The 12,527-nt window shown below is 52.1% G+C and overlaps 1 protein-coding gene across 7 annotated transcripts in view; it reads right to left on the bottom strand.

Moving 5' to 3' along the window:
- USP53 (ubiquitin specific peptidase 53) overlaps positions 1–12,527 on the bottom strand; it is a 53,554-nt gene that overhangs the window by 28,887 nt on the left and 12,140 nt on the right. For 5 of the 7 annotated variants that reach the window (XM_059695573.1, XM_059695572.1, XM_059695576.1 and 2 more), the window contains 5 exons: positions 11,565–11,908; positions 9,312–9,404; positions 5,427–5,561; positions 2,904–3,017; positions 2,745–2,827 (listed from right to left, as the gene is read on the bottom strand). In XM_059695573.1, the coding sequence (XP_059551556.1) occupies positions 2,745–2,827; positions 2,904–3,017; positions 5,427–5,561; positions 9,312–9,404; positions 11,565–11,708 (569 nt within the window). In that variant the 5' untranslated portion in view covers positions 11,709–11,908. Of the gene's footprint in view, positions 1–2,660; positions 2,828–2,903; positions 3,018–5,426; positions 5,562–9,311; positions 9,405–11,564; positions 11,909–12,527 lie in introns of those variants that run through there. The other 2 variants (XM_059695579.1, XM_059695578.1) reach the window with 2 other exon arrangements.

The following is a 12,527-nucleotide window of genomic DNA, read 5'->3' as shown; positions in this document are numbered from 1 at the left end:
CAAAGTGATGAATACCAAGAACCTACAACCAAGATTACTTTATCCAGCAAAGCTATCATTCAGAATTGAAGGTCAGATAAAGAGCTTCACAGATAAGGAAAAGCTAAAGGAGTTCATCACCACCAAACCAGTATTATATGAAATGCTGAAAGGTATCCTTTAAGAAGAGGAAGAAGAAGAAAAAGGTAAAGATACAAATTATGAACAACAAACATGCATCTATCAACAAGTGAATCTAAGAATCAAGTGAATAAATAATCTGGTGATCATAATAGAATCAGGGACATAGAAAGGGAATGGACTGACTATTCTTGGGGGGGAAAGGGGTGTGGGAGATGCGGGAAGAGACTGGACAAAAATCGTGCACCTATGGATGAGGACAGTGGGTGGGGAGTGAGGGCGGAGGGTGGGGCGGGAACTGGGAGGAGGGGAGTTATGGGGGGAAAAAAGAGGAACAAATGTAATAATCTGAACAATAAAGATTTAATTAAAAAAAACAAACAACAAAAAAAAATAAAATAAAAAATTAACCATAAATTTCCATAAAGTGAAAACCATGAAATTTGGCAGGTATGTGATAAAAAATCAGGTCAAGAATGGAATAGCACAGGAAGTATAGCACCGTTTGGAACTACACGAACGAGGTGAGATGCTCTCTGTCTAAAGGTAGCTGTAAGTCAAATACCTGTTTTACATTATGACTTGGATTATGGCAGCAGTTACTGGGGGTGTGGGTACAGACTCGGACCTAACAGGCTGTGGGCAGGCTCCCTCTCTGGCCCAAGGCTCCCAGGGGCAGTTCCTTCCAGCTGAGAGCAGGCTGCCCACTGGGAAGGCCGCCAGAGCCACGTAGGCGGCGCGCCTCCCGCTCCCCTCGGGCACGCTCGCCATGTCATCGGGGCCGAGGTGCCTGCCACTTTCTATTCGGCCTCCCCTGGAGTCACCTTTTACATACACGCATCAAGTCTCTTTAGGCAAGTATTTAAGCATTTCCAAGAGACTGCAATGTGGCTCAAGTACCCTTCCTTTCCATTCCAGACGCCATGGCTCTATTTAATGTGAGTGTCGCAGGGCAGGACATACTGACAGGTCAGCGGTAAACAGCATACAATACTCAGCCACAGCTAAAGCACCCTCCGCCTCAAGCACCTCACCATGCACAGAGAGCACAAACGCTGACAGTTCATCAGACCTGGCTGTCGGGGGATGGACAACCAAAAACTGAATCGGAAATGAAACCCACCTGGCTTTCAATCTTAATTGGTCTATGTATCAGATCAACCTTATTAAAACTATTTCCTCATCAACGAAACAGTGTTGTTGTCAAGATTAAAGTGACAATTTATGGAAAGCCTGGAACACAGTAAGCATTCAATAAGTGATCTCCAATCCTCAATGCCCACAAAGGAGACTATCAGAATTCAGTCTGGGCTCTTGCGACCTGGGGCGTGGGCCAGGGCGCACGGACGGAGAGCTAGTTGGTATGGCCTCGGCGACTGCGCAGGGACGCGTGAGCACAGGAGCTGCCAAGCGAAGGCTTACCGCCCTCCCTCTGTGCGGCTCTCCTGTTCCAACCCACCCTACGCTTCATGCAAAGAGAACAAACCAGCTGCAAATGATTCAAGTTTAGGGAATGTTTCTCTAAACCGACATCCCCCCAACTCTGTACAGACAAGCAAGATGCTAAACACACACAAGTAACCCAGGTGCTATTGCCCAACAGCATTTAGGAACGGCTGTGCTGCACCCAGAGGAGGAGGGCTAAGGGGCAGTGGATGAGGATCGCCGCCTCACTGCGGGAGGAGACGCTGTGGCCTGAGTAACCAGCAACGGATCTGACTGAGGTCAGCGACCCCCGTTGGCTTCGGCACTAAAACACCTGCAGCATCTGTGACCTTAGTCAGTGTTTGCACACACACAGCACATAGCATTCTCTCCACTGCCTGCTGGGAGTGTTCAAGGGATGGTGGTTGTGTGAAGTCTGGGGATACTTCTGGGTCCCTAACTAGTACTGTTTCCTGGGCAGGCAGAGCGGAGCAGGCGGGCAAGCCAGGAAATTCCTATCCCAGGTGATGGTGAGGCCTTCAGGCCACAGACCTATTGAGGATTGTGTTCACTGTTTCCTTTCTTTCCTGCTTACCCCGCTTCCATCACACGGGGGCACACGCGGGGCTCACAGGGGACACGGCCACTACAAAGGTCACACCTGCCGAAATCAGGGAGTCATGTGCAGCTCCCTGACCACTCGCTTGTCGTTTTTTGAAAACATAATTTTGTTGATTTTTAGAGAGAGAGTTAGGCGGAGAGAGAGAAACATCGATGTGAAAGCAGCTCAGCGATCGGCTGCCTCCTGCACGCCCACTATGGGGAATCGAGCCCACACATGTGCCCTGCCCAGGAATCGAACCAGCACCCTCTCGGTGCTTGGGACAACGCCCAACCACTGAGCCACACGCCAGGCTGTTGGTCATTTCCAGCCCTCCTGCGCAGTTCCAAAGACTTGCTCTAGATGTGAACAGGCATGCATTTGACTCATGTTTTGCACATTTCACTAAGTGGTGGCTGCATCTGGCTAACTCAGAAGCACCCGACTGAGACAGACACCACTGAGTACTTCCGATGGTCGCAGCCCGAGTCCCAGACAGAGAGCAGATACTCACAGGTGCGGTGGGCTTACAAAGTAAATGCTCGCTGGGCCTCGCTGTGCTATTAAAGCTTTGGTGAAGGTGCTTTCCGGTTCTTACCACAGGGCTGTCGTCGAAATGTACCGCACGAATTCTGTGAAAGGCAGAGGGTCTGATGAGGCCCCACAGCTACGACACACGCACTGCGGCAGAAACAGACGCTTAATGCACGGCTCGTGGAACACAAACGGCATCTAAGGAGCGAGGTCGGCGCCTCACCTGCTCGTACAGCGTCATGGCAAACTTCTGGTGCGCGACGCAGCACTTGGAGGTGCACATGTCCGCGTCCCGGCTGGGCACGATGTGGAAGTGGATCCTCTCCAAGATATTTTCCTGGTTCAAAAGCAGAAGACACGTGAGTGGTGAATCTGGCAGAGACACTTCCCTTTATACAGCCCTTTATAACCTCACGGACTTAAGCCTTTTACAGCTTCCCAGGCTGGACTAGGCGTGCCCTACTCATTGCCAGCTTTCCTGCTAAAGACACCTCGAGTGTTGGTCAAATGTTCACCACCTGTGGCGTCAGCTTAAGACCATCAAATAAAAAGAAACATTCATTTCATAAATTTAACGAAAAAAACAATGTATGGGTTTTTTTTGTTTGTTTGTTTTAAATATATTTTATTGATTTTTTACAGAGAGGAAGGGAGAGAGATAGAGTTAGAAACATCGATGAGAGAGAAACATCGATCAGCTGCCTCCTGCACACCTCCTACTGGGGATATGCCTGCAACCAAGGTACACGCCCTTGACGGGAATCGAACCTGGGACCTTTCAGTCCGCAGGCCGGTGCTCTATCCACTGAGCCAAACCGGTTTCGGCAATGTATGGTTTTAATAAAGATTTTAAAAATCTTTTTAAAAATCAAGTTATGGTAGCTGACATCTAGGACTTAATACCAGGGAACAGTTTCCTATGTTTCCTGTTAATTAAGAAACACAATCCTACGTGGCTCACGTGGACAGTCCACGTAACTCACGTCCACGGGATGGTCCATGCAATGATAACACCTGCAACTCACCACGCAGGGGTGTGCTCCCCACAGGCTCATGGGACAGCTCAGGTCTAACATCACCAAGGCATTTACTTTAACAAATGACCCTCTTTTCTCAAACAGTAAATAATGGATCCCTTCAACCACCTTGAAAACAGTTATCAAGCCTGGACTGCTAGGTCTCCATGAGCTGTTGTACCATGTGTTAGTGCCTGTCAGTGAAGTGAACTACAGACCTCAGTACTGTGCCCAGTGTTTAGAGCACGGACCGATGATGAAGGTGACAACCGTAAAAGCCCGTTTCATGCTGTGAGTGCTGCTCTGGGCGTTTAGTCACCGTGGCACGTGTGCTGAGCAGCCCCCCAGGCAAGGAGCTGAGAAGATGCTCTCTAAAGACAACAGAAACCCAAGGCACTACGGGGACCGTGACCTTGCCATGTCCAGCAGGCCCGACTGAGGCCGCGCCTGGACAACTGAATACAACAGACACCGCGAGTATTTCGGGGCCCTGAGCAAAGCTGCGAAAGGGGACTGTGACCACTCACTAGCAGGGGCAGTCCAGGGGACGCAGAGCGAGGGCCTGCAGTTCAACTGAAGGGCCTTAGGTGTCAGGTGTCAGGAGTGAGTCTAGACTCGAGTCACAGAAGTATCAGGAGAGCAAGCATTAGACGGAAGAAAATGGTATTAACCAGGGCCATTAAAAAAAGACTGTAAGGCCCTCACTGGTGTGGCTCAGTGGATAGAGCGTCAGCCTGCAGACGGAAGGGTCCCGGGTTCAATTCTGGCCAAGGACACATGCCCGGGTTGTGGGCTCCATCTCCAGTAGGGGGCATGCAGGAGGCAGCCAATCAACGATTCTCTCTCATCTGATGTTTCTCTCTCTCTCTCTCTCTCTCTCTCCCCCTCTCCCTTCCTCTCAGAAATCAATAAAAATATATTTTTAAAAGTCAGACTGTAAGGGGCCAGGCTGAAAGGCCACTAGGCAGGAGGCGTCGCTGGAGACTGTGGCAGGAAGGGGGGACAGGAAAACGTGAGAAAGGAGAACACTACAAGGGCCCTGAGGAAGCACCGGGGGGGGGGGGGGGGGGGGCGGGGAGGGTGCTGACTGGATGCAAGGAAGGAAGCAGCAGCTGTGTCTCACATACAGGCAGCATCTCTCACTGATACACCCAGGAAGGTGCAGAGGGTCCGTGACGGAGCATGGGACACTCTGCTCATCTATGTAGCGACAGTCCCAGGGCCTCCCCCCGCCGGGCCTCTCCACCTGCCATGGGGTGCGTGCCAGCCCTGCTGCCCCAAGTCACTGCCCACTAGACGGGCGCCCCGGCTGTGCGTACCTGCAGGCCCAGGGGACGGGGCGCCAGCTGAAGTGATGTCTTCAATTGAATGAACCGTTTTGCTCCAACAAATACATTTTGAAATACCCTAGTCCCGTGGTCGGCAAACTGCGGCTCACGAGCCACATGCGGCTCTTTGGCCCCTTGAGTGTGGCCACAAAGTTTCAATCGCACTGCATGTGCATGCCCCCACGTGGTATTTTGTGGAAGAGCCACACTCAAGGGGCCACAGTTTGCCGACCACTGCCCTAGTCGCCTAACACTCAGTAAAACTTGGAGCATCACCAAGGGCAAAACCAGAGGTGCACGGAGCCCGACTGAGCTGCGAGGGCTCTGACGCTCCACGCTGTGACCGTGTCACTGTGTGAGGGGACAGGACGCGAGCTCGGGCAGGAGGCTCCCAGTCCTTACAAAGCACTCGGCCGCGTCGTCCATGAGGCCCAGCTGGAACCGCTGCTCGTCCCGGAAGCTCTCGGCCAGGGCGCGCCGCACGTTGTCCGACGGGAGGGCCTTTTCCCGGCTGTGTTGAAACTGAGCAAACATGGTCTGCAAACCACAAGCACAGGCATGAGCGCAATGCCAACAACTGCAAACACGTCCATATCTCACTCCGACACGGTGACACCAACGGTACCCGCGGAAACCAACACTAAGTCTTCTGCCCTGAAACCCACAGAAAAGCCCTGTGCGGAGACGGCTGCCCAGCCTCTCCACCGAGCGCCACATGCAGGAGAACCGGGCAGGCTGCTCGGGCCCGGCCTGGATTCTCCCGGCTGCGTGTGCCTGAGTGAGGCCCGCGTTCCACTGCTCCCTGCTGATTCTGAAGTTTTGAATCAAAAGTGTACCATCGGAATTAAAATTATATTAACCAAGAACAAACACCTAATCACACAAAAAACAGCAGGAACTCAGTAGTGTTAATAACCCGAATGGTGTGGCTCAGTGGTTGAGCGTCGACCTATGAACCAGGAGCTCACAATTCGATTCCCAGTCAGGGCACATGCCCGGGTTGCAGGCTTGATCCCCGGTGTGGGGTGTGCAGGAGGCAGTCGATCCATGATTCTCATCACTGATGTTTCTCTCTCTCTCTCCCTCTCTCTTCCTCTCTCTAAAATCAATTTTTTTAAAAAGTGTTGATAAAATCTTAGATTCCAGGACAGGATTTCAATGACATAAAAGAGTTGCTTAATCTATTCAGTGGTTCTCAACCTTCCTAATGCTGTGACCCTTTAATACAGTTCCTCATGCTGTGGTGACCCCCAACCATAAAATTATTTTCGTTGCTACTTCATAACTGTAATTTTGCTACTGTTATGAATCGTAATGTAAATATCTGATATGCAGGATGTATTTTCAGGGGTCGCGACCCACAGGTTGAGAACTGCTGATTCTATATGGACTCCCTGCTTCTGCCTTGTATCTCTTCTCTTTATTCTCATTCCTGTAGCCAAGTCCAGTCCAAACACAGCATCCAGTTAAAACAGATGGCATCACCCTCTATGCCAGGGACCCCAACTCCTGGCATCACGCACGGGAAAAGCCGAGGTCCTCACAGAGCCCGGGAGGGCCCTCCATGCCCCGCCTCCTGTGCGTTACGTATCACTCCATGGTGAGCCCCCCCCCCTCCGCTGTTACTGACAGCCGTTACTGACAGTCGGCCTCGCTTAGGGCACAAATCTGAACTTGGGGACAGCTCAACCCTGATCTGGAGGAGGCCTGTGGCACAGCCTGGCGCTAGGAATGGACTCATCGAGTCCCTCACTGACGCCGGGCAGCTGCTGGTGGTGGGCTGTGGTGCCAGCCTGGCTTCCTCCTTGGACCACAGCCCTCTGAGGATGACCACTTGCCAGACAGAGCCGGGTAGGAGCCTTGGCACCTTCTCCAGGCTCCTCGCCTCAGGCCTGCAGCATCCGCAGCCACATCCTATGTCCTGGATGGAGGTGCAGGTAGCCCACACTCAGGGACCAGACCCGTTTACAGGAGGGGCACAGAGGACTCCGCAGGCAGGCTGTGATCACTGCTCCCCACACCCAAGCTCCCGGGCACCCCAGGCTGTGATCACTGCTCCCCACACCCGAGCTCCCGGGCACCCCAGGCTGTGATCACTGCTCCCACACCCGAGCTCACAGGGCACCCCGGGCTGTGATCACTGCTCCCCACACCCGAGCTCACAGGGCACCCCAGGCTGTGATCATTGCGCCCCACACCCGAGCTCCCGGGCACCCCAGGCTGTGATCACTGCTCCCCACACCCGAGCTCACAGGGCACCCCAGGCTGTGATCACTGCTCCCCACACCCGAGCTCACAGGCACCCCAGGCTGTGATCACTGCTCCCCACACCCGAGCTCCCGGGCACCCCAGGCTGTGATCACTGCTCCCCACACCCGAGCTCACAGGGCACCCCAGGCTGTGATCACTGCTCCCCACACCCGAGCTCACAGGGCACCCCAGGCTGTGATCACTGCTCCCCACACCGGAGCTCACAGGGCACCCCAGGCTGTGATCACTGCTCCCCACACCCGAGCTCCCGGGCACCCCAGGCTGTGATCACTGCTCCCCACACCCGAGCTCCCGGGCACCCCAGGCTGTGATCACTGCTCCCACACCCGAGCTCACAGGGCACCCCGGGCTGTGATCACTGCTCCCCACACCCGAGCTCACAGGGCACCCCAGGCTGTGATCATTGCGCCCCACACCCGAGCTCCCGGGCACCCCAGGCTGTGATCACTGCTCCCCACACCCGAGCTCACAGGGCACCCCAGGCTGTGATCACTGCTCCCCACACCCGAGCTCACAGGCACCCCAGGCTGTGATCACTGCTCCCCACACCCGAGCTCCCGGGCACCCCAGGCTGTGATCACTGCTCCCCACACCCGAGCTCACAGGGCACCCCAGGCTGTGATCACTGCTCCCCACACCCGAGCTCCCGGGCACCCCAGGCTGTGATCACTGCTCCCCACACCGGAGCTCACAGGGCACCCCAGGCTGTGATCACTGCTCCCCACACCCGAGCTCCCGGGCACCCCAGGCTGTGATCACTGCGCCCCACACCCGAGCTCCCGGGCACCCCAGGCTGTGATCGCTGCTCCCCACCTGAGCTCCCTGGGCACCCGCGCCCACACAGTGGCTGCAGCCAGGTCTCCAGGACCTTGTCATGCTCACGGCCCCTTGGGCCCTGCCCGCCTGAACGTCCAGTCCACTGTCACCTTTCAGGCCATAATTTAAATGCCGCTCTCCCAGCGAGGCTTCCTGCTGCTCGACTCTATCCCCTTCCGGGTCCCCTGCCCTCATCTGCAGTTACTACCATCTGATATGCTTCCCCTCCCTAGAATAGACGCTCCATGAAAACAGGGCTGTATCATTCTGTTCACTGCTGTCTCCCTGGCAACCAGAATTTAGGAGTTCAAAATAATGTAAAAAGAGCATGTCAAACTCACAGCCCGTGGGCCACACATGGCCCACAATGAATATTTTTGCGGCCCAGCCAATATAACAGTATGTAAGAAACGTTTCAATTAAAATTTCATGACTTAATTTTTACCATATCCTGCTATACATAATTATTAATAACGAACAATAACGTTCACTAATGACTAATTACTATAATCTTGTTGCATTCATTTCCCTCACACGCCTTACGCACAGGTGCACCATTTCTCTCCACTAATCCTAGCAGCGAATATTTTAGCAGCCAATGGCCACGGCATTAGTCTTGGACTGACTTGCTTGGTGTGCAAAACAGGAAATATTTTGCTTTCGGAGAACAAGAAAAATAGGTTTATTTGCGTTACGCTTACTAATTTGTGCAGTTATTCAGTGTCTGGTAAGCTAATGTTCAAGAAAAATTAGTTTTTATTAAAATGTTCTGTTCTTTTATGTTAACGATGACTCATTTATTTCAGCCCTTTGTATTCAGCAAGTCTCTACTGAAATAAACCTATGTTTCCATGAAAATTGAAGCTTTTGTTTTTTTTGGCCCACATCAACTTAAACCTTGTTTATTTGGCCCATGGTAGCCTTTGAGTTTGACATGCTTGAAGTAAAAGGTAATGTTCCCAACAATTTCATATCCTGTAGAATATTAACTTAACTGTCCTTGTATAGAAGTGAAAAATGAAAACACAAACCCAAATAAGTCATACTTTAAGAATTCATCCTCAGAATTATAAATCACTTGACAATGAACTTTAATTACAAGTGAGCTATCAAATATGGCAAATAAATCAAATAAACTGTCAAGTAAAAGTAAACACTTGGAGAGACAACCACGGCAGCCGTCGGAGCTCTGAGAGGTACCTTCAGCGCACAGAAGATGCAGGCCTCGCCCTGGCAGACGTGCCCCGTCAGGGCCCGCAGGCTCCTCCGGAATATGTCCAGCTGCCACAGCACCTGCGGCGAGAGCGGGAGAGGCGGTAAGGCTCGGCGAGAAGAGGCGGAAATGTCCTAGAAACTGCAGACCAGACGGCCTTTAACCTGCTGCACAACAGCAGGAGCCCCCTCCCCCCCAAGACAGCACCAGCAGGAGCCGGTGAGGCCTCCGGCGCCCAGGGAGCCTGAGCAGTGCGGGCAGGCGGCGGAGGCCTCAGGCCAGGGCTCTATGAGCAGGACACGCGGTACTGCGGGGACTTGGCAGACACGACAGAGGAAGTGATCGTAATACTTGGAACAAAGTGAAATTCAGAGGAAACACAACTGGACTTGAGACCAGGGCGCACCAAGTGGGTCAGAGCGGGAGAGTGAGAAGACAGGGCGAGCAGCAGCCGCCTCTCCCCCCACACTGAGGGGAGGGCGCCTGGCTTGGGACGGGGTGCAGCCGGTAGGAAGAGCAGTTAGAAATAACCCCAATACTTTGGCTACAACTATCCAGTCATCATTTGCTACTAAAAGACGGAGAAGGGGGGGGGGGGGGGGACGACGACTGTACTTGTTTAAATAAATCAGTCCTGAACCTAAAGTCCGTCTGAGAAACCTGACATCGCTGCCGTGGGGCACCGTGGCTGCCTCGCCCGCAGGGCTCTTGGTAAGGGCCAAGCACTCAGCTACAACCTTTAAAGTGGGAGCGCAGTGCCGGGCAGAGCTGGCAGGCAAGGAGTGCCAACTGCCCTGCCGCTGTCATTCCCGCCACAGCCGCCAGTGTGTCTGTCGTACATGCAGCCTCCACATGAGGGACAGGAAAACCTGAAGACATATGGTCAGAGTTTCCTGATTTGGTTTAAATTATAAACCAGTTCTCAGCAAACCCACTACAAGACACACGACGAGGACGATGCGGAAGTACCACACGACCACCGTGCCGCCCAGGGACAGAGAGGAGAGGACGTGGGCAGAGGGATAGGTAAGACAACAGCTTCTCATCAGAAACAACGTGAGCCAAAGAGAGGGAGCGAGAGCTGCACAGAACTGAAGAGAAAGCAGGCAACTCAGACGCCTTTAGTGGTGAAAGCATCTTTCAGCAACAAAACGAAGTTGAGTTTTCCCCAGACATACAAGAACTCCAGAACTCATGGCCGACAGCCTGGGCCACGGGAAACACTGAGGTGCCAGCAGACGCCACGCGGGCTGCATGCAGGATGCCAGCACCAGCAAGGGCAGCTGCGTAGGACGTGCAGAGCCTCTTCATGGGAAGGTCACGGATGCTCATTTAAAAAGTGCATCCTATCGGGCACTTCTCCATTTCCTTTCCCTTGTGCGTGTCCTTCCTGGGATGTCTGAGCAGTCCCGATGGGCTCATTTAACTAAGGGGCTAACTAACCAGTACCTGTCTTTCTACTCTGAGCTGTCAGGAGGGAAAAGTAGCAATGGAAAATATGTGAAAAGTGGTTTATTTTCAATAAATTCTTCTAAGGTACATTCTGAGGTCAATAGAGTAACAGCCCAACATTCTAAATCCTCTTTGGTAGTGGTCGGAAGGACACAAGATCCTACAAAAGCTGGGACTGGGGAACAGAAGCCATACCACGCATAAGGACATTTATCTAAGACAGAAAAGCGGACTAACACATACTTGTTAATTACAAGAACTGCAACAAGGACAGAAACAAAATGGACCAACCTTCAATTTAACAAAAACAGTGGAGTCCCAATCATGAATCCACCCACAGAGGTGGGCTACGGCACAGTGGGGGTGAGGAAGTTGGAACTGAGATTAAAACCCCAGCTCATTTCGACACAGATGGCTTGTTTCCTTTCATGCTGTCTGTGGGGATCCTACTGGATTTCCTTTTAAAAAGTATGTGGATGTCTGTGTATGTAGGGGGCACGGGAGGAAATTAGCTGATTCAAAAACTATTTTATGTATTTGAGAAACATATTCTTAATTTACTAAGTAGTGACTAAAAATCAAATGATATCTTCATATCGTAGTAATATATGATCCTGCTGAAAAAAATAACTCCTTTTGTTATAATAACCGAAGTGCCCAGCCCACATACTGCTGCCACCATTAAGTGAGACAAGGTCACTGCAGTCCCTCCCCCTATTCTGAACGTGCAGCGGAAGCACAGGCGAGGCCTCCCCGTGCAGCGCCTGTGGGGAGCGGAGCGGGCCTACCTGCACGGCGCTGTTGAGGAAGCAGCTGTTCTGGCCCGGCGCGTTGAGCAGCCCCTTGGTGGGCGCCAGCGATAGCAGGCTCCCCGGCTGGTAGGCCTTCCCCAGGCCGCCGCCCGGCTTCCGCAGGAACTTCACCCACGCCATGCTCACGCGGCTCTGTGGGCGTGGAGGGTGAGCGGGGGGTGCTCGCGGGAGACGGCGCCGCAACGGGTGCTATCCTGACGTGTCCGCTGGGATGCGCCGCAGTCTCCGGCAATTCCGAGAGCGTCCGCGTCCATCGCTTTCCTGCGGCCGCAAACTGGGAGGACTTTGTCCACTGAAACAGGGCGCATGAACATCAAGTTCTGAAAACGAAAAAGGAAGGCTATTTTGAACAAGGCCTTAAACGTTTTTATGTGTTACTTTTAAAAGAGATTTAATCGCTTAAGATGAAAAAAGGTATTTTCTTAAACTGCTAAAAATAACGTTGATGAACAAATTTTCTTTAAAGTTCAAGCCATTGTCTTGATGGTTTGAAAACGATGTAACACTGGCATCTGACACGGTTCCTTTGGTTGTTCGTTTTCCTTATGGCCTTTTAGTAAGAAAGAAGGCTCTCTCTCCCCCAGGTGAACTTATCAAAGTGACTGACTCCATATTGCACATCCACATGACCGCAAAGCAACTTTACAACAGAGAGAAACACTGCTTACATAAAGGGAAAGGCTAATCAAGAAAGCCCCTACTTTACTATTTGAACACAAACAGTGAATACATATTTGAAATGTTGAATTTATAATCATAAAAAGATTAAAACTAATGTTCTAATATGAAAATGAAAACATAGTTTACCATTAAAAATTGTTTAAATATCAATGTGACACTAAACCCTATTGAAAACAGACTGATGGTTGCCTGTGGGAGGGGAGAGGGGCCATGTGCGAGAAGGTGAAGGGATTAAGAGGTACAAACTTCCAGGTCTAA

The sequence above is a fragment of the Myotis daubentonii genome, chromosome 5 (genome assembly GCF_963259705.1).
Source record: "Myotis daubentonii chromosome 5, mMyoDau2.1, whole genome shotgun sequence".
Classification (NCBI taxonomy): Eukaryota; Metazoa; Chordata; class Mammalia; order Chiroptera; family Vespertilionidae; genus Myotis; species Myotis daubentonii.
The sequence above is the reverse complement of the archived record's forward strand: the minus strand, read 5'-3'. Positions and strand labels throughout refer to the sequence as shown.